The sequence below is a fragment of the Sporisorium graminicola genome, chromosome SGRAM_6, assembly GCF_005498985.1.
Source record: "Sporisorium graminicola strain CBS 10092 chromosome SGRAM_6, whole genome shotgun sequence".
In the NCBI taxonomy this organism is placed as follows: domain Eukaryota; kingdom Fungi; phylum Basidiomycota; class Ustilaginomycetes; order Ustilaginales; family Ustilaginaceae; genus Sporisorium; species Sporisorium graminicola.
Window position 1 is genome coordinate 127,741 of NC_043736.1, and position 25,071 is coordinate 152,811.

Below are 25,071 nucleotides of genomic sequence, written 5' to 3' on the forward strand. Positions count from 1 at the left end.
CCAAAAAAAAGTCCTGTTGTTTACGCACCACCACCTACGTACCTTCCTTGCGATCGTCTGCGTTGACGCAATCAAATGCTTTGTCGATGATCCAGACATGCTTTTCCTGTTCACAGTGCCGAAGCCGCAGCTTCACATGGGCGGAGTGGGCGGAGGTGCCGCGCCTCTGCAGCGCTGGGTTGTGGTCGAGACTGAGGTTGGTTAGCTGCCAAGTCGTCGAGAAACGTACAAGTGTGAGCAGGGCGAGGAGAGGGTTGGATTTTTGACGCCTCTTTTTCGGCCTCCGCAGTAAGTTAGCAAGATATTTTTCTGCGGCTCAAAATTCCGCCCGTCCGCCCTCGTCGCCTCTGTCAAGGCTTCGAAGCGCCACACAACCCCCACCTCGAACGCTGAAACACCACCGGCTCTTCTCCAAATGAGTGTCAAACCTGGGATTTGCATTGTAACTTAGTGTCAAAGTGTGTGTTCTCAGCGCCAGATGGCTGAAAAGTACGAACTCGTTCTGCCGTGCTGGTCCGTATTTCGCTGCTTCGGCGCCAATCCTCTCGACGCCGATCCGGGGCTCTGGTGCTGCTGCTGCCGATTGGTGCTATCTGACAAGAAGCTCCCCCTCCCTGGCGCGCCTTTCCTCGGCGAGCCTCCTGCCACGTCGCCATCACACACACTCGCCGGCCTGATCACCCCGCCACCCCCCGTCGCCTGACTCAACAATGCCCCCACACCTCCCGCAGCACTCCGCAACCCTCCCACCGGCCCCTGTGCAGCACTCGGCATCAGCAGCGGCGCACTCGGCCGCTTCGGCCGCAACAACTCGGGCTGGTGCCGACTGGCGAGAACGTGGAAGTCCGCTTCCCGGTCGTAGTACTCTTCGTCGTAGTGCAGGCGTGCGGCCCTGAGTTGGTCGAGTATGGATTCGTAGAGTTCGATCTCGCCGTCGAGGAGCGATCGCCCAAGAGCGTGGTAGTCTTGCACACGCTCGTCGTGCAGCCGGTCCATCTCGGAGAGGGTTACGTTGATGACGGTTTCGCAGCGCGCGGCGACCTTCTCGAGCTCCTCGGGTGCGACGTGTGTCGCAGTGGTACCGGTGGCGCCTGCGTCGTTGTTGTTTTCGTCGTCGTCGCTGTCGAAGGGTGCATCCTCGGTGGCTTCGCGATAGCGCGAGAGAGTGGTACGGTGCGTCTCGAGCAACGACTGTGCCATGGTGTGTGGGCGCGAAACCTCTTTGAACCTCTCGTGCTGTCGAAGCAGGGTCTCTCGCGCATGCGATTCGTAGATGTCTGCAACGTTTTGAAGGCATTCCGCCGTGCTCTGCAGTGCACTCGTCAGGTTGAGGCAGTCCTGGCAATCCTCTCGCCAGCACCAAGCCCCATGCTCGTTAGTCGCACCCGTCTCGCTGCGCCGACCCACGTTGCCCATGGGGGGTCCCAGAAGCCGATGCACATCCGCATCCGCAAACACCGATCCCCCTGCAGTAACATCGCTGTCATGAGACGGCCCAGCACCGACGCCAGTCAATGTCCGCAGGAGCGTATACGAGAGATCGCGATAGCTCGACGACGTAGCCACGTTACCTTCACGGTGACCCCTGAACGCAGCCAGCACGCCGTGCTTGCCCGCATTGTGCCCGCCAACCCCATTGATTGTCTTTTCCAGAGTTTTTAGGAACGCCTCCATCCGATCCACTTCAACGGTGGCTTCGGTTGCATCAAAGTTGAACTCCGGGTGCCACGTATGCGCAAACACTCCGCCCTTTGCTGCCTTGTCTTGCGAAAAGCATCCATTTCGCAGGAGAAGTGCAGCATACGTGCGCCACTCGCCCTCGTTCTCGCAGCTTAAAAAGAAGCGGATCGGCTCGGAGTATCGCAGCACCGGATGTCGCACCAGTCTCGACGTCCACATTTCGAGGTCGGCACGGCGTGTCTCGATAAAGTCAGACGCAAAACGTCCAGAGTACTGCTTCTCGGGTAAGGGTGGGATGAGCAACGCAGAGAAGTGCTTGGAGAGCACCTGATGCAGCCATTCGAACTGGGTAAATCGGCGAAGCACCGTGACTTGGGCTCCGGGTGGGTAAGGTCCGCCAAGTGGATCGTACGGGAGGCAGCCGTGGCTGCCCGAGACTGCGTCTGGATCATCTTCGATCGGATAGGTACTTGTAACGTGGTAGACTGTGTACTCTTGCATGCCGTTGAGCTTGACCCGCTTTTCTGGATGGTGAACCTGAACAAGAAAAGGCGCAGACTTGCTCCTCCATTTGGGACCCGCAGGACCGGCAATCACAAAGTGTTGGTTCGGGTCTGCAGCGTTAAGCTCCACTTCAGGTACCTCCGTCTGCGATTCGAAAGCCTCGGGAACGTGTGAATGCTCGACTCTCAGTTGAGATGTTGCCAGCGCTCCATTCTGCCTCGCTGCAGCGTCTTCATCCTCCTCTTCCACGACCTCGGTCAGAGCGGGGATGGCAGGCTTGCCTCCTCCCGACACCTTGCGGGCAATGGTACGCGATCGCTCGTCGCCTTCAATGTCTGCGTCGGAGAGCACGAAGTCCTCGGCGCCGCTCGTGACAAAGCTGGCAAAGCGATTGAATGTCTTTTTGCCAAAAATACTGCCCTTCCAATCGGAGCCGGTAGTCGTCATCGTTGTTGTTCCCGGGTCTGTGACAGGCATGACTTTATCCACGGCGTGCTCGACTGGCGCTGCTGCTGGCTCGTCGACTTCGATCAATGGCGATGGAGCTGTAGCAACGGCAACAGCAGACCAGTCGATGGGATTTGCATCTGTTGACGCAGCTGGCATGCCATCGATCGCACTTGTGGGGCTTGCAGCAAAGACATGCTGCTCGTCCATCGCTGGCTCGACCGCGTCCAAGGGAGTCTCTGCATCAGCCCTTTCGACCTGCTCCCACTGCGCGGCCTCGTTGCCAATGTCCAGAAAAGCGCTGACTGAGATGGGAGCTTGGGGCTCGACTGCTATTACGTCATCTGCTGTTGGCTTCGGGATTGAGAGTACCTGATCTGTGGCCGCTGGTGCGCTTTGAGACGGCGTATCGCCGTTGACGACATGCGCAATAGGTTCGTCCTTAGCTTCCACAGTGGCAGATTCTGATTGCAACAATCCTGGCGAGGCAGCCATCCGACTAGGCAATGCTTCAGCCGAGCCCTCGTCCGACCTTGCGCTAGACACCCTGCAATTCGGCGAGGCGGTAGCTGCAGGCGGCAAACTGAGGCCACCAGTCTCCGACTCCGGATCGTTCGTTGGCGGCGGCCCGATAGGTTGATTCGCAGGGGGCGACCGGGTAAAATCCTGTATCAAGCAGTACCATCCTTGTGGGATGAGACCTCTGGTCGGCACGCCCTGTTCGTCCCATACGACGCCAAGACTCCAGCCTCCCGCAAGCTGCTCGTTGAGGATCTCGAATGGCTGACCAGCGCGAATAACGAGCTCGTTGAAAGCGGATTCACCTTCAAAGTCGTAGAGCGCTCGAGCGGGCTTGCCGATACCGGGCTGTGGCATTCGAGCGCTGATGGGACGAGGAGCTTGCAGAGTCGACGTCGTGGTGTTGGTGGTGGGAGCCAGAGTCGATTGCATAGCTCCAAGCAAGGCCGATTGCTGCTCGACTAGTTCTGCTTTGTCCACATCGCCGTTAGGGGAAATGTCACCGCTCTGCTCGGCGTTGATGGCAACGGACGGCGGACTCGGTCGGTCTGCATCTGTCCCAGCAGCCTCTTCCGGCACGCTGCTGCTGATGTCCCCGTTGACGGTGGTGGCAGCATTCAGCAAGATTTTCCGCGCGGCAGTCGCCTTGGTGGGACTGGCATATGTAGCACGCCAATCGAGGTCAAAGCAGCTGCCGTCGTCGGCGCGCAAATGATGGCTGGTCCTCGAGAAGCTGACATCGTCGTCGTCGGCAATAAGCATGGACGGCTCTCGGGACCTCTCCGCTTGATGCTCTGCTTCAGAAGCGGATGCGCTAGCAATGGAGTGAGCGGACGGTGAAGGAGAAATACCCGAGGTGCGGCGATCCCGATCGGACGACGACTGGGGACTTGCGGTGAAGATGGAGCTCAAGCGCGCCTTGTTTCCGCCGCTGACTAAGCGGGTGGAGCGGCGACGTGCTGTAGCTGAAGCTTCATCCGCTGAATTGACTGTCGCATCGCGAGAGTGCGGCACATCGTTGTTGGAGTGGCTTGGTCGAATGGTGGCAGAGCTGTCATCGCGAGTGTGCTGGGCTGCTGTGATGTTTCGGATCCTGGAGGAAGTCAGTCCGGCTTTGGATGATGTTGAGACAGGAATGGTTGCGTCAGAGTCGATAGAGGTGGGTTCCTCTGTCAATTGACAGGTGCGTGCCAAGGAGCCGGAAGAAGAAACTCGGAGTGTGCCAGTGTCGGGGTTGTGACTCGGTGGAATGACTACAGCGTCCATCTTTAGAGCGTCGCCGAGGAAATCCTGAGAGGCAGTGCGATAGATGGACTCATCTTGGCTCTGGTCGGTGGCATCCCTCTGATGGGTCTGGGGCTTGCGAGGTGTTTGCATGAGGACCGAGGAGCGTGCATCTGCCACGTGAAAGGCACCCGCCAGGCCGTTGAAGCGATCACCGGTGATCTGTGCCTGAAGCATTCGCACCTGGTTGCTGATTCTGGGCTTTTGCTTTGTTCCCGTGAGCTTTTGCTTTGTTCCCGTGAGCTGAAAGTCGACGCCGGTATTCTGCCTAGACAGAGCGACAGGCATGGACGCGTTGGGCAAGGCAGCCTCGAACATGCTGCGCAGGTTGCCGACCCGTGAAGGACCGGTGCCGTTGATAGCGATTGGCTCGTTTCGAACGAGATGGGTGGTGCTGTCCACTGCACCTGTATTGTGCGAGGACTGGTCAAAAACCCTTGAAACGGAGGGCGCCGTGTAGGTTCTGCCGCGAACCGTAGGCCTGGAACTGGGTGAGCGTGGTGCTGTATCGTATTCGTCGCTGCTCGACGAGTCAAAGGCATCGACAAAATGGTCTACAGTAGAGCTGTCGTAGCCATGACCAAGACGTGCGCGACTGATAGTGGCTGTGGAGGGAGAATGCGTAGTGAAGGAGCCGCCTGTGACATGCGTTTGGATGTAGTGACGGAGAGCGATTGAGTTGCACGTGCCGGTGGAGGCGGACGAGAGATGCGAAGGTTTGGGAGGCGCTGGAGGACGAGAAAGCGTGCCCTCACGACTGCTGGAGGCGATGGACCGAACTGAGCCTTCTGGCGATGGAATGTTTGCCGACATTGTGATGCGATGTGGAGTAATGCAGAGGCTTCGAGCCAATAGAGACGGATGCAAGAACTTTGAACGTGCGAGAAACGGGAGAGGATGCTTGAGGCCGCTAATGTGTATAGGATCAACTCTGAGCCACTAGAATGCTGTCGAGGATGCCAATTCCCTTATGCTCGCATGTCGGTCCCCTTGCGAGACTGCAAAATCAGCAGAAGCTACGAGGATCGACTCAGCCAAGTTGAATGAATGTGATGGACGAACGAAGAGAGAGTGTGAGAGAGCGACAAGGCACTCGACATCCCGACACTTGTCGGTGTTGCCGAGGAACAGGTGGGATTCAGGGTCCACGCCAAAAGCTCGAGGAGAGTGTGTTGATTTCCATGCTGCAGCTCCGGTTTTGAATTGCACGGCGTGTCTCAAAATACAAATACGAAGCCCCTGTCTTTTGAACGCCCTGTATTTGTTTGCTGCAAGCAAGCGAGACCAACACTTTTCGCTTCTCTTCTGCTGTTGACGCGATGCTGTTCTGGAAAAAGTGTTGTTTCTCGTTCTCGTTGATGCTGCCGCCTTCTCTGTCACTGCTTCACACATCATTCGACACGAGAAATGCAACATGTGAGTTTCGGAACCAATCTATGTTGATGAGCAAGCAAAAAGTCGGAAGTCTACCAAGCAATGGAGTAGTTGGTAGGGATGTTGCCGTCAAGATACAGTTCTTTAAAGAAGCACGTTTGATCCCAGTGGCTCGCGATGACATACAATTCTAGCGGCAGCGCTGTCACCAGCGTCGTCCAGCATGACCCTTACCACCGTGCAGACTGGCAGTCGACGTGCTCGAGACGTAACCTTTGTCAGCACCTGCCAAATGAGGATCAATCGTCGGATCCACTGAAGCTTCTCGCGAAGTGTCGACCTGCTTCGATCCCGCACCTCCTCCAACAGCCTGAGGGTACGCCTGACCATGACTATGACTTCGTGGCGAGGCAGCCCCGGTCGCCTCTGTCAACGGCGACCCTGTGTCAAACGGCTCCATCACGCTCGACATTGACGTGAAACCCTGCTTGCCGCTGTCGCCCGCAGGAGCATACGAAAAGTTGTGCGAGACGTGCATCGAGGTCATACCAGCTCCAAGGTAGTGAGACGGCGACGATGAGGAGAGTATCCCACCGTTGGAGATGTGAGGCGATGCATGGGCGGCGTGGTGTGGCAGCCCTCCTCGTTCGCCACCACCGCTGTGGCCATGAGTGTCTCCGTTGACAGCAGAGGCGCTAACGAACATCGGCGTGGTCATGAACGGCAGCGAGGCAGACTCATGACCTCCATGCGTCTGCTCGAACAGTCCCAAACCCATACTGTTGCCCGCAACTGCGTCGCTGTGAGCTTCCTCCTTCACAACAAGGCCGTGTCCATGCGCGGGTGCAACCTGAGCTAGATTACTACTACCACCGTTCGGGCCGTACATGCCCGACAAGCGTCGACGCGTCCCATAGGCAGGGCTGCGGTCCATGTTGCCAAACCCTGCTTCGCTGTTGACATCGCCAACTATCGGAGAGCCATGCTGATTCTGCTGGTGCTGCTGCTGTTGATACTGCTGCTGAAGCTGCAGCTGTTGCTGGTATTCCGGATGAGCATGCCATCGAGAAGCAGGCTCCAATGACAGCTGCCTGTTTGACAGCATGCTCAGCGGTGTACCCGCCGAATTCGAGCCTCCACCCTCGCGCCTCATCAGCTCTGCCTTCTGGCTCCACGCCGGCGAGGCAAATGTGTGCGTGCTCGGTCCCGACGGGCTCTGCTCGCTCCATTCCGACTCGGACGCTCCCATGTGCACTGAACCATGTCCCAGCGCGTACCCGCCATGCCAGCTCTGCGCATAGTGTTGGCCTGCATCTGCACCCACAGGCTTGGTCTCGTACTCGTAATCTACGCTGCCCAACGTAGTCGACATATGCATAGGAAGATGGGGCCGCCCCATGGCCATGTTGAATTGATCCGCTCCAATCGCGTTGGGAGCGAAACCAGGCGCAGAAGGGAAGAAAGCCGGTGGATGAGACAAGGACGGTGCCATGCGGTTGTGGTAGCCGGCCAGCGCATCGAAGCTCTCGGACCGAGCATATTCTGCTTCGGCTACACTCACGCCGCCGCCTCCGCCATAGATGTGCTCTGCGTTGGCAGGATAGGTAGCGTACGAATAGCGTGTACCGGTGCAGGCGCTGTAGAGCTGTGCAGCTGCGATGTGATGATCCTGGTTGTGACGCGACGATGTCGTTGTGACCGGATACTCCGCGAGGCCAACGCGCAGAGTGGGATCCTCGAGCGCCTCGTGGCTCTTGGATGTGTAGCCCATGTTGGAACGCTCGTGCTCGCGCTTGCGGTTGACATTGAGCATGTTTTCGTCCTCGCCTGCTTGCTGTCGGAACGATGCATTCGCCGCGGCAGCGGCCGGCGCGACCGTCAACGACGACTTTGACGACGACGAGGGTGCCGAGGCGGCGGCGCGCATCTTGTTCTGCAGACGCCCGCGACTCGAGTGCGTCATGGTGTGTCGGTGCATCACATCCTGGCGTCGGAAGCACTTGCCGCAGATGGGACACTCGTACTTGATCATGTCGTCGTGCGTGGCTCGATGGCGCAGCATGTGTTCGTGTCGCTTGAACACCTTACCGCAGTAGCACGTGTAAGGCGGTTCGGGCTTTGGTCCGTATCGTCGACGCTTCTTACGCTGGGCACCGCCGCTTCCAGCACCAGCGCCACTGCCGACCTGATTCTGTGCAACGGGGCTGGGCCCAAAGAGATTGCTGCCCATTGTAGACTGGCCGGGTATGCACATGCTTCGAACCAGAGTGCCAGTGGAAGATCGCGTCGCATATCCGCTTCGCACTCCACCCAGAGTAGCAGCAGCGACAGCAGCAACACCAGCCATTTCTGCCTGTTCTTGATGGTGGTGATGATGATGACCAAACAAAGAATGATCAGAGATGAACGACGAGTTGGAAGGCGCGGTAGAGGTCCAGTCTAGACCCATCGATGCTCTATCCTGAACGGAGAGCGAATGAACGTTGGGAGGCATAGAGGCCGAACAAGAAGGGGCGATAGAAGAAGATCGCGGAAGGCGTACTGGATCGAATGAAAAGTTGTTGACACCGCCTGCGTAAGACTCTGTTGCTGTTGAACGCGTTGGCGTGCGCGTGGTCAACATCGACGTTGAAAGTTTGATGCGCGTTATGACAGAAGGGGAATGCAGCGACGATACTGGCTTGGCCTAAGTCTCGACAACGTCTGCGCACCAAGCGTTAGAGTTGGAGAGCACCACCCAACAACACTCTGGTCCGTCGAGGGTCGGGACGAAGGCTTTGCTACGTCGCCAAAGGTCGAAGAAATAAATTTTCCCAAGCCAAGCGTTGGAAGCAGGTCAAGGGTGCTGCCAGCCACTTGTCCGATAGTGCGCCAGCTACTGCACGGCGTCTAATCTTAAACCCCTCGCAAAAGCGAGTTTATAGATTGCAGCGTGGGAGTATTCTTGCGCGTCCTGCCTCCCCGATAGACCAATCACAATGTTGTGGTCAATGAAGGAACCTAACGAGAATCAGTCGCGAGCGATACGATGCGAAAGTTGTGATGGACGAGGGGAGCAACAATTGCAAGTTGGAAACGGTGAAAGAATACGTGTTTGTCAGAGAGATACAGGTAGCAGAACAAGGGAGAGGAGAGAGAGGAGGAGGGCCGTGTCGACTAGAGGGAACCTGCGTCCTTGGTCTTGTATAAGTATCTTGTTCGCCCTTGTTGCCGGCAGGCCGTAGGAGCAGCACTCACAGAGCTTGAACGTGCCGAGAAAGAACCCAAATCAAGTGATCAAGCTTAGCAGGCGCTGACAACAAATGAAGCTGCGACACAGCCATGCTCTGTGCTCGCACAGTGAAGCTGCCCGCTGCTCCCTGTGGCCACAAGCACGAGCTCCGTAAGCCTCGCTCTTTCCTCTGCTTACATCACCTTAGAGAAGTTCCGAAGCTGTAGTGTGGACAGCCTGTCTATCTGGTTCGAGTGCAACAACGAGATACAAAGGCAGTATCAGCGTGCAGATGAACCATGCAATCCCAGATAATGAAACTCCTGGTTGCTGCACCCAGATGTTTTCGCTTTCTCGCGAATGAGATGGTACTGCAGGCGCTCAAAAGGAGGCTTCTCACATGCGCACAGAGCAGCCACTCGCTCGTACACATTCGACCTGCGAGTTTGTCGGGTTCGCCACTCCTCTGCTTCGGCACTATTCTAGACCGATGCGGTTGTCTCAATACTTTGTCTCGAAGGTGCATCGTGTCTGCAGTAGCTGCAGCTTGAGAGGGTAGCGCTGTTTTTCCGCTTGCAACGCTTTCACGACCAGACAATGCTGGTGGGTCTCTCTTCTCTCATCGTCTGAGCGAGCGAGGGAGCAAGCGAAACAAAAGAAGACCAGAAAAGCGTTTACAATGCCCAAGAGTCTGAGGCCCAGCACCAGATTTGGCACAGACAGACGTGGATAGCAGAGGTTTACGCCAATCTCATCGCGTCCCGAGCCATCAAAACTAGGTCAACGATTCATTTGGGGATGAAAAGGGCCCGAGTCGGGCTAGGAATGCACCGATCTGGTACTGGCATTGTTTGGAATTCAGCCCCCTGTTGAGAGGAATAGAAGGGGGGAGCGGTCTGTGTTTGGATGTGTCTCGTCTTTTCGGGGTTGTGAGAGGAGTGAGTCGCAGCGTTGTGCCTGCCTACAACCAGTGCGTGCCCGGTCCTCGTACGACCCAAAACCGACTTCACTTGGCGAAGCACTCGGTCGGCCTGGGTGTTGTCGGTGCTGTCTAGATAAAAGTGCGACTTCGACGTGCACATGAAGTGTCGCACGAGTCCTCTCTACGTTTCTCTTTCTTGTCGACCTTGCCTCCAGTTCGGTTGGCCTGTGTGACGAGTATCCCTGTTCACCGTGATAAGGTTGCTGTCGAGTTCGGAGCGTCGGGTGTGGGTCAAGCCTCACCGGCGCAGAAGCAGGAGCACATGGCTGCCACAAGGCTCAAATCCGGTCCGAAGCGACCCTCCGTATCCGCCAACTTACCCAGATGAAAGCAGACACGTTTTGACCGAGTAAATAGCGAGATAATCTGTATCAACCGACAGTGTCCCTCCGTTTAGGGGGACGGCAGACCGTATTGTATCACTCAATGGCTATATCAGCTTCACTGCCACTGTGATGAGGCCGGGCACGGACTGAAAAGAATGCTGAGCTTGAGATGAAGCAGCAGATGCATGGTGAGAGCCGAGGGCGAGCCTTGTTATGAGGTCAAGAAAGACAAATGCGCTCAAAGAGCGATGAAGGGACTTGCAGATTAGATGCAAATTGTATCAAAATGAAGCTGGTGGTGCATTCGTTCAGGGTTTGAGGAGCCGCCTTGGTGAAAGACAGGGCATGTGTCAAGTCGACGGCGAATGCGCGTTCACTGCCTCGCTTCGAGTGGTGCCGCTCTCCCCATGTGCAAAAACCTCGCCACTCGGACCGGGCAAGAGAGCACGTTGCCCCGCTGCCTACATGACATTTCATGCAGAACGCAGAAGTGACACCTTGGATCAGAATCGGCATCGGAATAAGTCGAAGCCTCGCATAGGCCCGAGCTCGGGACGGGCTCGGTTGCCAGAGTTTGAGAAGATCCGGATGTTGCTGTCACCGCAAATCGTAAACACGAGTCTGGGGACCAAAAATATGCCTTTGTTGCTTCTCACGACCACCGCTTGAGCGAGGCACCTGAGTTCGACGTCGAGATCTGCGGAGGACGCAACCGAGCCCGCAGAAAGGCGTCAGGCTAAAAGGCTCGACAGTGTCTGCCTCGTCCCCCGAACGTGCAGCTTAGGGTTGCCGGTCTCTGAGGGGGGTTCAACCCTGCTTAGCGTGCGAAAGTGAGGCAGGAGCCGGTATTCAGCCACCGAAATGGGGAATCGTTGGATTTGGTTCGAGATGAGAGCCAAGCGTGTCGTAGCAAAGCGCCGCGGTCAGTGCGCTCGGATGCCAGGCTCGTGTTGTTTTGCTCGCACAGTGGTTTACCGGAGCCAGGAGTAGACAGTGAAAAGACTGCTTGCAGGACTTTGCTTGCTCGTATAGAGGTTGTGTGACCACCACGAGACGACTGCGGCTCCCACCATTGCACTTCTGTCACTGCGCGTCGCACTTGAGCCGCAAGGATACAGTAAAATTTGACGTTCTTGCCGACGCCATTTCTCAACCAGACTTGGTTTAGGTCGATTGCAAGATCAATAAAAAAACACCCACGTTTCCTTCTCCGCTCCGCTCCCTTTTTCAAGCAGCGGTTGCACGTACCGCAGCGCTGCTTTTCTCATCGATTGAAAGCTGCAATGCCTGGACAGCGAGTGCTGTGCAGTGCCTTAGAGTAGCTCGAATTCTCGGCGCAGGGATGAAGCGGATTGTGCTTTTAGGCTAGGACCAAGGCGGAACAGCTCCTTGTCGGCTTGCTTTTGACGTCGTTGAACGCTGATACATGAAGCAAGAGAGTAAGACCCACGCATTGTCTGTGAAGTTGAAAAGCGCGCCCGTCCGTCCCACTTTTCCGTGTTCTGCCAAAAGCCTATTGCACGAGTCGCTGGGAGCCTACTGTCGCTTTCACACCTACGCGGTGCATCAATTCAAAGCGCAGTCTTGCTTGTTTGGAGCCAATCAAGCTGACTCGAGTCAAGCGCAGTTCAAACGAGCAGCGTCATGAGGCAGTGGCATCGCAAACTAGCGGCAGCATCCTGACATTACCACCAGGATTGCTGTCTGTGCATCAACAGCTGAGCCAGGGGACACGAGCTGTCGCATCAGACCCGTGCGAGCTACTCAAGCAGAGGAAGTAAGACAATAAATGGCACCTAGCATGAGCTCGAGAAACGGAACAAGGAGAAGCACTTCGCTCTACGAGAAATGACCATTGTCTGCAAGGCGAGAGGACCATGCGCAAAATAGAGCTTGCATTGTCAGGCAGCTTAGGAAGTTTTCTCCTTCGAAGCGGTGACTTCATCAGTCTCGTTATTGTCGCGTAACCAGGAAAAGCCCAGAAGTTTGGTTGGAAGAAAACACAAGATCCAAGTGTCCTGATCAGAGCAGCCGATGGGGCCGACAAAATCCGAGGAGGCCGCGCGGAGAGGATAGCGTGAGACGCTAGTTTCCTTCCTTCAGTTTTTACTTCTAGGTGTATCAAGCTTTGACAACGTTCCAAGGATAGGCGAGAACCTTACGAGTGGGGAATGGGCAGACGTTCGAGAATGTCGTCAAGGCTTGCTAGGAAATTGAGGTCAGTATCAAAGAGATTCAGTCTGGGTCTTCTTGCCACGGTACTACATAAAGCTTCGCAGTGATGCTGTAGGCGCCAGCATAGTCAACATGAGTAAAGGAGCTATGAGAGAGCAAGACAAAGAGATCGAGGAAGAGAGGAAGAGTGGGTGGTGCAAGCGGACGGTCGAGTTTCGAGCTTTGTTAGGCCGACGATCGAGTCGTGCACCCGGACCAGAAAGAATTCTGCGGCTGTCAAGGGCATTTTTAAATACTTTTTTGGACGCTGTCAAGAGAACTTGCTCTTTTGCGCTCGACTCCATCCCTCCTCGAAGACATTCTTCCCCACCTCGACTTTCCTAGTCCTCGAAAGCACTTCTCAACGCTTTGATCGCTCTCCAGGTGGGAGCGAGTTGGGCGGAAAGCGCAGGAAAGAAGACCACGCGGGCAAGTGGGGAAAGGGGAAGGCAATCAAGAGAGCTTGGTTCTTCTCGCCATCGAATCGCACGCGATGGATCATGGTCAAGGCCAAGACGAGCTCCAATGATGCTTGGAAGCATCTCTATCGAGCACTCCTTCGATCTTCTGCTGCCTCCGTACGATTCAGCCGCCCGGCTGCACGCAATACTCGGCGATACTTGCGGGACGAGTTTGTCGGTGCTCTCGTTGCCGATCAACAAGTTGCGGCGACAAGACCGAGCAACAATCTATCCAGTATCGCCGGAGTAGGCAAGTCGAACGCCCCAGTATCGCCGGAACTGCTACGTCGACAGACGCACAACACGCTCGCCTTTCATCTCTCCGCATCCTTGCTTCGAAGCAGCACCGTCGAACGTCGTGAATCATCAGCTGTGACCGCCTCGGCACCCGATGATCTCGATAGGAACAACACTTCGAGCAGCTCGCGTGGCATGCAGCATACCGAGTCGCTTTCACCACCTGAACACCCAACATCGACCAACACAATGACCACGCCAAGCACCGAGGCAGTCCCACGATACACGCAACCCACCACGAAGACCACGCGGCTGCCGCAACGTGTTGTTTCAAATCTCTCGTCGTTGACCTACCACCACCTGTCGCCACATACCCAGATGCAGTCGCACGCCCACCTCAAGCAGAACCGTACCCGAAAGCCGCAAAAGCTCTCGTCGCTTGCACGCGTGCTTGGCAAGATCGAGGCAGACGTGTCAATCGAGCCGATGCAAGGTGCCAGCACCGATGTCGGACTGGAGGGCGTGCTCAGCGGCGGATCAGGCCAATACGGCGGTCCCGGAAGAGGAGCTGGGGGCGCAGGCGAGACAGTACTCAACGCACTGCATATGAAGCTGGGCTTTCTAATGCCGAGCGCCAAACCCGCACGTGGGCCTGTCTCTGCGCGCCTTAAGGAGTGGGATGGGCAGGATGCGGATAAAATCGCGTCCGAGGGCAGCCTGCGTCAGATGCAGTCGGATTTGGCCACGGTCGAGCGGCTGTTGCAGCAACACGATGCAGATGCAGATGCCAAGCGAGGAGGCGCCACCAAGCAGCCGTCGTTGGCAAAACAGGTGCAACAGCTCAAAGCCGAAGCGGAACAGTTGAGGCGCAAGATCAAGTCGGCGAGCAAGGCGTTGGCACAGGTGCAAGCACGAGAGCAGCTGGAGAATATCGCTGTGGACCATCTGGCAGACCTTGTTGCTGCTGCGCAGGACAGCGAACAGGTAATGTTGGGAAAGAGGCGGTGGATGATGAGGAAAAGGGGCGAGTTTTTGCCTCCGTGACATAGGCTGGTGCAATACTATATACCAGAGTTCTGTGCGTATTCTGACAAGCATGAACGAGTGCAATTCGGTGATCTGTGTTGCTTGTACCGCATCGACACCTGAGCAAGAGGAGCGTCGGTTCAATGCTTGTCTTGGCCATCAAGGTCGGGGTTTGATCTGCGCGTGTGAGATTATGCAGTGTTTGTTTTCCGGTTGATCTGCCAAAATAAACTCGGCTGCAGCTGCACGAAAAGCTGCAATGCAGATCAACACTTCCACACTTTCGCTTCTTGCGCTCAACACCATCATCATTGCTCCCGCCTCGTCGTTTTCAATCTACTTTGAAGGGCAAGCGGCATCATGTCTCGCCAAACACGACCGGCGTTCCCAATGCTGTCTGAGACAGACGATTCCGCCGAAGCAAGTGCAGTGGAGGACAGTCTTCGTGGCTCCATCGCCCATGGCCGCACCAATCCCATCCCGACGGATCTCTTCAGCCGTCCGCTTCCAGCTCACAGCAACGACGCATACGCCTTCGCAGCGACACCCGACTCGGCACCGCCTCATCCTGCGACACTTCAAGCGGGGTGGCATTCACCTCGGGTAGCAGGGCGCTCCGGCCACCCCGCAGGAGCAGCCGCAGCAGCAGCGTTCGACGAGACACCAGGCGCAGGTCCAAGCACTGCTGCTGCTTTCCATGCACCGCCGCGTATCGAGCGACAGCTGCCTGCTGCACGGACTAACACACACATCGCGATTCCGATTCTGCCTTCCTTTGCTGCCGGTGCTGGCCCGAATCTGTTTGCGAGACCGCCGACTGCTTCGACGGCGGCTACGGGGGTGAATGCGTTCGGCAGCCCGACCGAGATGTCCATGTCGAGCTCGTTTAGCTTTGCTCCCCGGGCTGCGACTGGCTCGCTGTTTGGTCCTCCTTCCATCACCTCAAGAGATGCTGTCCCTGTAGCGGCAGCAGCGTATCCGCAGTTCGCAGCGCCACACACACCGTTCCGATCAGCACGCCCCACCACAGCAGCAGCAGCAGCAGCAGCACATCACGCCATGGCAACATCGCCTTCTTCTGCCGCGTCGTCGAACCTCGACGCAACAGCATTGGCAGCAGAACGTCGGATTAGGGAAGCTAGGGCGGCTAGTCGAAGTGCTGCGTCCGGGGAAGAAGCACATCGGCAGCGAAGAGTCTCCTTCTCTCCGACCATCAGTACGCCTCAGAACAATGGCGGAGCGGATATCTTGCACCACGCTGTTGCTGCTGCTCCACCGTCGCTTCCTAATCGGGCAGCTGCAGCAGCAGGCGCTGCACCTCCCAGACAAGCAAGCATTGGAGTGGACTCGAGCCTCTCGCTCCTCGGCAACCCATCCCGATACGCATCGATCCAGCATCAAAGCGGTGGTGCAGAGTACCCAGATGCCAGCTTCTCGCTCTCCACCGATTCGACATTTGCCCGGCCTACCGCTACGCGCTTGTTCGCCGCTTCTTCCACCACGGCTGAGCCTCAACCTCTGTCCTCCTCTTCTTCCACTGCTCGAAGCACACACGCCGCAGCGAAAGCGTCCGAGCCCGAGCCTGAAGCAGACTCAGGCGCACACTCGGTCTCGTGGTCTGCCGAAAACGCGTCCTCGTCCATCCGCTCTGCTTCGTTTGCGGATCCACCGCCGCCGACAGTGCGACTGCGCAAGTGGGATGGCAGCCAGGCGGTGGTGCCCGCGTACCTCTTGTCGGACTCGGCGGAGACGGTGGTGGAAGAGCAGCGGTTTGATCACGACGTGCAGGAACGCTTCGATATGCGCTCGATCGTCGCTCGGCGGGCTGACAACGTTGCGGGTCGCGCAGCGCTTTCGACGGAGAAGGCGGGAGCGGAAGGGGAAGCGGAGGACGTGGATGCGGTGCAAGCGATCTTGGAAATCCAGCTCGGCCTGCGCGGACTGCACGGCTGGTACGGCCACACGTTCCGCAACCGACCTGGGTCGAGCACCAAGGACGACGGGAGGACGAGCAGGAAGCGTCGTCGCTCGGACGCCTCTTCCACGTCCGCTTCTGTCTCGGATACACCCGCTGAGGAGGACGACGACCCAATTATAGTCTACGACGCATTCGGGCGCATACGCGGGCACATTACGCTGCCCAACTACACCGCACACGGTGGCCCACCGCTCCCACTCCCTAGTCCGCACCAAACCTTCGCCCTCCGCCACGAGTCGGCCGCCTCGCACGTCCTGCACACCACCGCCCAGCTCGTCGCAAAAGAACAGACCCTCGTCGACAACCTGCAACAGCTCAAAGACCAGTGCGCCAGCTTGCAGTCCACCTCGTCCACAACGGTGCGCTCCGAACGCTTCATGTCCGAGCTGAAAAGCAAACGGAAAGCTTTGGTCGAGTTCCAACGCCACCACAGGGCCAAGCTCCGCAAGGGCCTGCAGAACGCTTACGTCGATTCTGTCACGCTGTCGCGCGCACCACGTCGAATCTAGGCGCACACGCGAGAAGAAGATCGCTGCAGCAATACAATTAAAACCATTCTATACCCTACTGATGCAATGCAAGATCCTGTGAGAACACGCCTAGACACTACACTCTTTCGCTAACTTACTCTTTTTCTTCACTGCCGCCACTGCCATCCTCAACCTCCAAAGCGGACCCGTTCCTTGCCGCTTCCAGCGCTCCACTCGACACTTTCAGCCCAAACAACCGCTCCTGCTTCGCCTGCCCCTCTTCGTCGACCTCAGGATGCGGACTAGCCCTGTTTGAACCTGTCCCCTTACTACTGCTGCCACCCGAGCTGACCCTCCCCGCCAAACCCAACTTCGTGGGCGGCGGCTGCGCCTCTCCAAACGACGCACCCGACCCAGATTCCTCGTCTTGACCAGGAGGTGTCGGCGTCCCCGCCTTCTCCCTCAACTTGGCCATCGCCGACGCAGCAGCACTGCGCTCAGCCGTCATGCTCAGGCTGCGTCGCGAACTCGACTCTCGCGCTAGTGCAGTGCCCTTAACACTCAGCCTGGCGATCGTGTTCGCCAACTCCTCGGTGCTCGAGACCGTGAGCGGCTCGCTCGGCGGAACACTGACAGGCGCCGAATCCGTGTTGGTGTTGCCGCTGGATCCCGCCGGTCCAGCGAGTGGTGTCTGCGCCGGAGAATTCGTCGACGCCCGTCGCGTGAGGTGCGACAAACCGCCTGCGGCAACCAAGGGGAACGGATATCCGTCCGTCTGCGAAGGCTCCGCCGCATCCGGCGTCGCATCCGAGGCCCGTCGCGGTTTCTGACCAGCCACATCTGCATGCGAAGGCCGACGAGGCCCCGCACCGGGCGTCTTGGCGATTGCCGCTTGATTGCCTTCGACCATCTCGTCCGCCTCTGGATTGATAGCACCACCCACAGATTGACGCATAGGTGCTCTACCACCGGCACCGCCGCCGCCGCCGCCTCTGCGCGGCCCCGAACTTTGGGACCAGTGTGGCGTAGCCGGCTGCTGCTGACCATAGCTTGCCGCCGCGGAAAACATTGGATTGTACCCGATGGGAGCACCTGGCGTCAGCGCCACCGGAACATTGTATGGAACACCGGGAGCCGCATTCATATAGTCCCCTGTACTTTGACCTTGACCCGCCACTTCGGGACCGCCCATTTGCGAGCTGCCGCCGACTGTGGGACTGAACGGGTCCAAGCCTGGACTGAGGAACTGCGGGTACAGCGGAGGCGTCTGCGGCATTTGGTGAAAGGAAAATCCTGGCATCCCTGGAGTCATGGGCACCTGCATGCGTGCCGTCATGGGACTCATCGTGTCTGCTGGTGCTCCTGCCAGCGCGCCGCCGAAGCTGTTGGCAAAATTGGCTGAGGGCAGCTGAATCCGACCTGGATGCGCATTGATCGACTGCTGAGGGGGTGCGGCTGGCGTAACCAGGCCGGGAGACATGAGGTCCGAAGGGAGGTACGACGAGGCAGCACCAAATTCATTGGCAGGCAACGTGATCGACATCCCCTCGAAACCGTTGTCGGCGCTGCGAGAAGACGATGACACCATCGCTTCTCCTCCATCGTCCGACTCGGCAAACATGCCAAACGGCTTGGCCGACGAGCCCCGATGATCGGAACGACTTGCGCTCGCACCCTCTTGGCCTTGTTGGCGCCCAGCATCGTCCAAGCTGCTGCCGAAGCCAGAGGCAGGCTGGTGTGAAGAATGTGCCTGTATCGATCTGCCGATATCGCCAAAGGCGGAAAAGCTTGATGTCATCTGATTTGGCTGCTGCTGTGACAGCTGTCCGAATCTCTGTTGTTGTTGTTGTTGTTGTTGCTGCTGCTGCTGTTGCTGCTGATACTGTTGCTGTAGGGAAGACTGCTGGTACAGAGGCGAAAACTGTTGCGATGCCGGATATTGGTGTTGGAATGCCGTCTGACCAAAGGAAGCTTGTCCCTGCTGCTGCGCCATGCCAAAAGACCCGAGTCCATTATTCCTCTGCTGTTGCTGTTGCATCGACTGATGCGGATATTGCTGTTGGCCAAACCCGCCATGCAAGGCTTGGTGCTGCATCGGAGGAGCGACGGGAGGTGCTCTCGCATTATTGGTCATATGAGAGGGCAGCGCCGCAGCGGCAAATGCGCCCGTGTACTGGGCGGGATTGCCGGGCGTGCCAACGGCAGGTCCGTTCTGCGCTGCGAAGCGATCGAAGTGCACCTTGAGCGTACGCCCGCTGTACTCGTAGCCGTGGTAGAGGCGTACAGCGTTCTGAGCATCTTCCTGCGTTGCAAACAAAACGGTGCCAAAGCCTCGACTACGGCCGTCGGGTCCGATCGCAACGTCGGCTCGCTGAATGTTGCCTGCCGCGCGGAACAGATCCTTGAGGTCTTGCCACTGGCAGTGGAAAGGCAGATTGCCGACAAAGAGCACCCTGCCGGCGTACGAGGTGGTCGGCATCTGGGAAGAGAACGGCTGAGACTGCATCGAGGCTGTGACTTGTCCTCCAAACGAGCCTGGTCCCGCAGGCCACGGCGCCATAGCAGGAGCACCTGGAAATCCCGTAGGCACGGACGATCCGCCTGCATTTGCCGAGTACATGCCGGCCGCCGCGTCGTTGACGCTAGAGCCCCAGATGCCGGGCAAAGGAGAGCTGCTGCCGGTGACGCTGCCAACGTCGGAACCTCGTCGAGAGCCAACAGAGCTCGAAGCGAGCGACTGAACAGCAGAGACGGCGCGATGTTGCGCTTGCCCGCCAAAGCCAGTAGCGTCAAAGTTAGACGCAGGGCGTTGGCGACTGGGCGTCCCACTGCCAGAGCCGGAACCAGACGTGCCGGACAGGCTTTGACCTTGCAGGATAGCTCGCTCTAACTCGGAACCATGGCTGCCGCTGCCACCAGCCAGACCTGCATCCGGATGAGCGGAGAAGGATGCGCGAGTCGATGCCGATTGCGAGTAGTCTACTGCGCGAGCCAGGGGAGAAAGCGGAGAGGGGGAAGCCGCACCAGATAGGGAGCCAGGCGAACGAGCTTGACTGCCGCTGAAGCTTGCGGCCGGGAGGCCGAGGAACGGCTGAGCTCCTGCAGTTGGATCGAAGGCGAAAGCATTGGCAGATGGAGCCAGTGAACCGTTTCCGAAAGCGCTCGGGGAGGGCGTCGCTGCACTTCCAGAGCCATTAGAAGCGATCGTCGGTAGGACGGCACTTCCAGCCACGCCAACCAGTGTCCCACTGCGGTCGACGCGCACATCGAGCGTCCTGCCCTGCCATGTGAAGCCTCCGAGCATGTCGGCAGCCTTGACAGCATCTTGTTCAGTGGCCATGAGCACTGTACCGTAGCCTCGACTTCGATTGTCCGGGCTCAAGGAGACATCGGCACGAAGAACGGTACCGGCTTTGCGGAAAAGATCTTTAAGGTCCTGCCATCGAACACGGTAGGGTAAGTTGGAGACGAGTAGCTGTGTACGTGGGTCGGATGCGGAGAGTGGACCTGTGGTGGGCGCTGATGCCGAGGCATTGGCGTTGCCCAAGTAGGGGTCGGAGAGACCAGCAGCAGCTAGAGGGGCAGGGTGTTGTGGTAGCGGACTGATGGCGTCTGTGTTTGTGAAGCTGCCGGAAAAGGAGCCAGAACGTGCATCCGTGGATGATGGTGCAAGGTCGGCTGAGAGCAGGTTGGCAGGGGATACGGAAGGGCCGTCTGAGAAGGATTGGTGCCCAAAAGATGGCCTAGCGCCGCCGTTGGCACCATCAGGAAGCGCCATTGGAACGTCGCGGCGTAAGAGAGGACGATGTGCACGTTACTGGAGGAGCTAGCTAGCGTAGGCGGTTGAAGCCGGTCGAACGCGTGGTGAAGAGGTTGCAGACTGCTGAACTGAGCCGTAGTGATCCGGTCCCTGGTGCGTACGTGTATATAGGCGGGCCAAGGTGGAAGATCGGCTGGGGCGGCAAAGCAAGTGATGCTGAGATGGAGTAGTAGAGTAACCCGTTCGAGGTTCAGCGGAGGGCAATGATGCAATGGAGGCAATCCAGCTGGGATGAACAACTCGAATGCTGCAAAGAGAAGTATAGCGTGAACCGATCGACGGTGATGAAGAGTTGCAGACCAGAGGTGACAAGCCAGAACCGATTCCAAAGCGAAAGCACCAATCCACGACGATGACGGCAAGAGCGACGATGATGCACCGGAAACGAAGAAAACCCTAATGCTTGAAAGCGATAGGGGAGAAGTAAGAATGGAGGAAGAGGGAGGGAGGGAGGGAAGGTAGCTAAGTCAAGCGGAGTTGAGTCTCTTGACACTCTCTGACCGAACGAATGTGGAGTGAGTGACTGGAATGGCACACAAGCGCGAGTCGGAGCCGGATCGACGCTGCCGCCGTGTGGAAGGGCGAATTGCGATTTCCCCCCGTGTCGACACACCTCGGCGGCCAGCAAGCGCGGTTGAATTCACTCAGCTCGAGACTGCGGTCCAGGAACATCGGCGATTTACGAGCAGCGCCGCTCCGATACACCGTCACAGAGTATCAAGCACCGCAAATCCCTGCCGGTTCGAGTTCGCTCACTCAGTACGATCCAACGGATGAGCCGAAGTCGCACTCTGGAAAAGCTTGTTGCTGTGTCACGGACGCACGTCGCAAACTATAACTTAATCTTGTTTTTCTTCTGGCTGAACTCGGTCCACAAACAAAAGCGCCGCTGTCAACCGCAATTAAGCATCGATGTTGTCATGGCGGTCAAGCGTGCTCCTTGAATGGAGCCAGGAAGCCGGAGTGACCTGTAAACAGTCTTGCATCGCGTAGGAGAGCGAGACGGTGGATAGACAGCGAACACGACGGAACTGCCCAACTGCCAAAGCCACACTTTGCAGAGAGCACAGAGGATGCGCTGTGCAGCACCGCAGCGTCATCGCAAAAGAAGCTCAGGCTCGAAGCGAGAATGCCGAAATGGCTCTGTAATGCTTATATAATCCATTTTCGAAGATCGGGATCGTGCTTTCGGATCTCTGCACTGTCTTCCGCGCTCGCTCGCCCGACGAGGTGCAACTTTTCTTCTCGAGCTGAGAATTCCGCGTTTGCTCTTTCTGATCGAGCCTCTGGCTGCTTTTTTTCGAAAGCTGCTTGAGCCGCTGGCTGCCAACAACGAATCGCTGCCTTCCACCCACACCAAGCACCTCGATACGACGCCTGTTCCCCTCCTTGCTCACCCTCTCTCGTCCAGCAATCTAGCTCGATACCAGGCACAGCGCTGTTAGCAGCCAATCACCACCGCCAACTCGCCTGCCTTACCAACATGGCGTCGTCCAATACCTGCCGCAAGACCGTTACTGGTCTTTTGAGGAATCTGTCGCTCGCATCGGCTTCCACTTCCGCATCAGCACAGTCCGCCAGCGCTTCCACGTCGTCAATACGTTCAAGATGCTTTTCTGTCTCAGCTCGCAACGCTAATTCGGCCTCGGCCTCGTCTTCCAAGCAAGCGCTTCAGCAGCAGTCCTCTTCGTCGTCCTCGTCGTCCTCGTCGTTGGCCTCTTCTTCTTCTTCTTCCTCCTCCTCCACTAAGAAGCCCATCAAGACCATCCCTGCCTCATCGCCGCTGCTCGACAAGCCCATGCCCATCGACTTCCCCTCGAGCACGCTTCGCACCTTCCCCTCGCTGCTCCACTTTGCCGACCCCGTGCTCGATCCGCACCCAGACAACGTGATCCGCTCGACGCCCACCACCACCACGCCGTACCCGTCCACCGTCACGCTGCTGAACGAGCCTCGCATGTTTGAGCCAACTCCTCCTTCAGCCGACTCGCTGGTGCTCTCGTCTGGCTCGGACGCCGACGAGGTCAACTCGGAGCAATATCTCTCGACCGTGACGCCGCTCTCGGTCAAAGAGGTGCGCGATCTGCACCGCCACGCCATCGTGCTCAAGCGTGTGGTGCACATGACTACCAAGGGCAAGGACGCCAGCATGTACGCGCTCGTCATCGCCGGCAACGGGAACGGCTTGGTGGGCTACGGCGAGGGCAAGGACACCAATGCGTCCAAAGCAGGTCGCAAGGCGTTCCACGAAGCGGTCAAGAACCTGGACAGCGTCAGCATCCACAAGGGCAGCGACGGCTCGCGAACCATCGAGACGCAGGTCGAGGCCAAGTGGGGCGCCACTCGTGTGGTGATGCGTCCGCGTCCGGCTGGATTCGGCCTTCGTGTCCCTCCTGTGATCCATGCCATCTGCCGCTCCGTGGGCATTACGGACCTCAGCGCTTCGATCTACGGCTCCACCAACCCTGTCAACGTGGTCAAAGCGGCGCTCCAGATTCTGTGGGGTGGCGCTGCCCCGCTCGGTATGGGCGATGGCGTCGGCGGGCAGATGCGTCGCAAGGACAAGGGCAGAGGTATGCGCGGTCGTCTCGACATTGAGCGCAGCCGTGGCCGCCGCATTGCCGAAGTCAGCATGTCCAAGTAAACGTGAATTCAACCGACTATTCAGAAACTTTTTCTAGCGTTCTTACTGGCATGGTCTTGGTCTTGAAGACACATCCATTTCTGCGAGACTGCCACCAGTACTCGCAGCCGAAGGCGAGCACGGACCTGTATCTGTTTCCTCGATTTGGTCACGAACAAAGCAGTGTACACAATCATCAGCCGAGCTCGATCTTGCCTGCACGCTTGTGAGGGACCAGCGCAGCGACGCGTGATTGTCCTTGGGAGTTCTGAAAGCCTTGTGTGAATCGCCGGAGAATGCGAATCGAAGACTGTCCCTCTAGGCGTTGTGAAGGGAAGAGCTTCTTGTCGGCTTGGCCGCACGTCACTAGGCGTGCGAAGAAGAGCATTCTTGGAGCGACCGACCTTTTCTGAAGGCCATCTTGAGCTGGTGAGAAAGCGCGTTGAGCTCACGAAAACCAGGGTGCAGTTCCGCTATCTGCCTTCTGCTCCGGTATGTCACGTTAGACGACATGTGTCCAGGTGACCGTGGCGCCTGAGAGCTGAGCACTACCATCGGCTTGTCCGGCTTAGCGTGTGGCTGTTCCCCAAGTTCTCGTCCTCTACTTTTACGTCGTTGGGAGAGCAGAGCGGCGAACTGCGTGTTCCGAGCGCATCGGAGCTGATTCACGCTGAGTTGTGCCTGTTGAGCGACTTGGCTCTTTGGTCCAAGGCTTTCGAGAGGCTGCGTGGGATGCAAAGCGACGGCGGGCTGCGCTTCTGTTCTGTTCTGCCAAGAAGCCGCGCTTGAGCCTCTTACACTGCGCGCCTCTTGCTGACCTCCAACGCGCGTTTCTGCAGCTCAGCCGTGGTCGAACGCCAGCTCTGACGCTTGTCGCTGCCACCTACTTTGGATGGCCCTTCCCCCAAGAGCAGCAAAGGACGGCAACGCTTGTCCACGAACGCGGAAAAGAAGCTGAGTTTCGGTGGAGAGAGGCCAGGACGTCCTCTCGCATCGCCTTGCGTTTATAAATTACCCTCTTCGAGCAGCGACGCTTGCCCGCTCCTCCTCCTTTATCTACCTTTTCGCAACATCCACCAGTTCGACTCCCTCACATCGTCGACAGCCAATCACTTTGTTTCAGCTTCCAACCACCTTTGTAAACGCATCTCTTCCTCTCCAACTAACTCGGCCACCAGCGTCAAACTTGCACAATGAAGCAGTTCAGGAGTAGGTGCGGCCCCCGGCTCCTTTCGACAGCGATTTTGTCCACAGACAGTGGCTGACTGGAACTCTGGCGTTAATCGCGACTCACATTCAGAGGGAGACCAGGGTAAGCCTCGCTCGAACTTGACTTGCATCGGGGAAAGGCCACTCGGCACTAACATTTTTTCAATGGGACCGTGTCCGTCAGTCATGTTCCACATTGGCGCCAACGAGGAGGTCGGTGTGATCGACTCGCTCGACGGTGGGTAGCTCCCCGACCTATCTGGGTACGAGTCTCGATCAACAAGCCCTGATGACCCTTTTCTCTAACTGCTGCTGTCCTGCCACGCTCGCCACAGTTCGCGACGACGGCACCAGTGAGTACACACCTTTTTAACCCTGCCATTCGCACCTCGTTGAAAGCCGAGCACTGATTCGGAAGCGCTTTGCTGTGTGGCTGATCACAGCCATGGCTGCCATTCGCTACGAAACCAAGGGCACGTGAGCCGTCTTTCCCAGATCTCGAACGTGTCACCATCGCTGATGGTGCTTCACACTGACACTTCTTTCTTTGCCGCCGCCGCCGAATCGCGCAGCGGTACGGTCACTCTGATTCAACGCAATGTGGTACGTATCTTGCCGTACCACGAGGTGCACCGCGACGAGTAAGTGGCACAGTACTGAACAGACGTTATGTGCGTGCATGTGATGTGTTCATCGTTGTGGGCGG

General features: G+C 57.6%; 6 protein-coding genes across 6 annotated transcripts; 3 read left to right on the forward strand and 3 right to left on the reverse strand.

The window, feature by feature from the left end:
* Positions 1 to 468: 468 nt before the first annotated feature.
* Positions 469 to 5,247, reverse strand: EX895_005203 (uncharacterized protein; the record flags this gene model as incomplete). Its single annotated transcript, XM_029885796.1, has 1 exon — positions 469 to 5,247. The coding sequence occupies one exon, from the start codon at positions 5,245 to 5,247 to the stop codon at positions 469 to 471; it is 4,779 nt and encodes a 1,592-aa protein (XP_029737648.1).
* Positions 5,248 to 6,013: 766 nt separating this feature from the next.
* EX895_005204 (uncharacterized protein) lies at positions 6,014 to 8,257 on the reverse strand (the record flags this gene model as incomplete). Its single annotated transcript, XM_029885797.1, has 1 exon — positions 6,014 to 8,257. The coding sequence occupies one exon, from the start codon at positions 8,255 to 8,257 to the stop codon at positions 6,014 to 6,016; it is 2,244 nt and encodes a 747-aa protein (XP_029737649.1).
* Positions 8,258 to 13,041: 4,784 nt separating this feature from the next.
* On the forward strand, positions 13,042 to 14,283 carry EX895_005205 (uncharacterized protein; the record flags this gene model as incomplete). The annotated part of the gene is made up of 1 exon (XM_029885798.1): positions 13,042 to 14,283. The coding sequence occupies one exon, from the start codon at positions 13,042 to 13,044 to the stop codon at positions 14,281 to 14,283; it is 1,242 nt and encodes a 413-aa protein (XP_029737650.1).
* Positions 14,284 to 14,655: 372 nt separating this feature from the next.
* Positions 14,656 to 16,752, forward strand: EX895_005206 (uncharacterized protein; the record flags this gene model as incomplete). The annotated part of the gene is made up of 1 exon (XM_029885799.1): positions 14,656 to 16,752. One exon carries the CDS (start codon positions 14,656 to 14,658, stop codon positions 16,750 to 16,752), a length of 2,097 nt encoding a protein of 698 aa, XP_029737651.1.
* A 115-nt stretch (positions 16,753 to 16,867) lies between these two features.
* EX895_005207 (uncharacterized protein) lies at positions 16,868 to 20,491 on the reverse strand (the record flags this gene model as incomplete). Its single annotated transcript, XM_029885800.1, has 1 exon — positions 16,868 to 20,491. One exon carries the CDS (start codon positions 20,489 to 20,491, stop codon positions 16,868 to 16,870), a length of 3,624 nt encoding a protein of 1,207 aa, XP_029737652.1.
* A 1,525-nt stretch (positions 20,492 to 22,016) lies between these two features.
* EX895_005208 (uncharacterized protein) lies at positions 22,017 to 23,177 on the forward strand (the record flags this gene model as incomplete). Its single annotated transcript, XM_029885801.1, has 1 exon — positions 22,017 to 23,177. The coding sequence occupies one exon, from the start codon at positions 22,017 to 22,019 to the stop codon at positions 23,175 to 23,177; it is 1,161 nt and encodes a 386-aa protein (XP_029737653.1).
* Between the last annotated feature and the right edge of the window lie 1,894 nt (positions 23,178 to 25,071).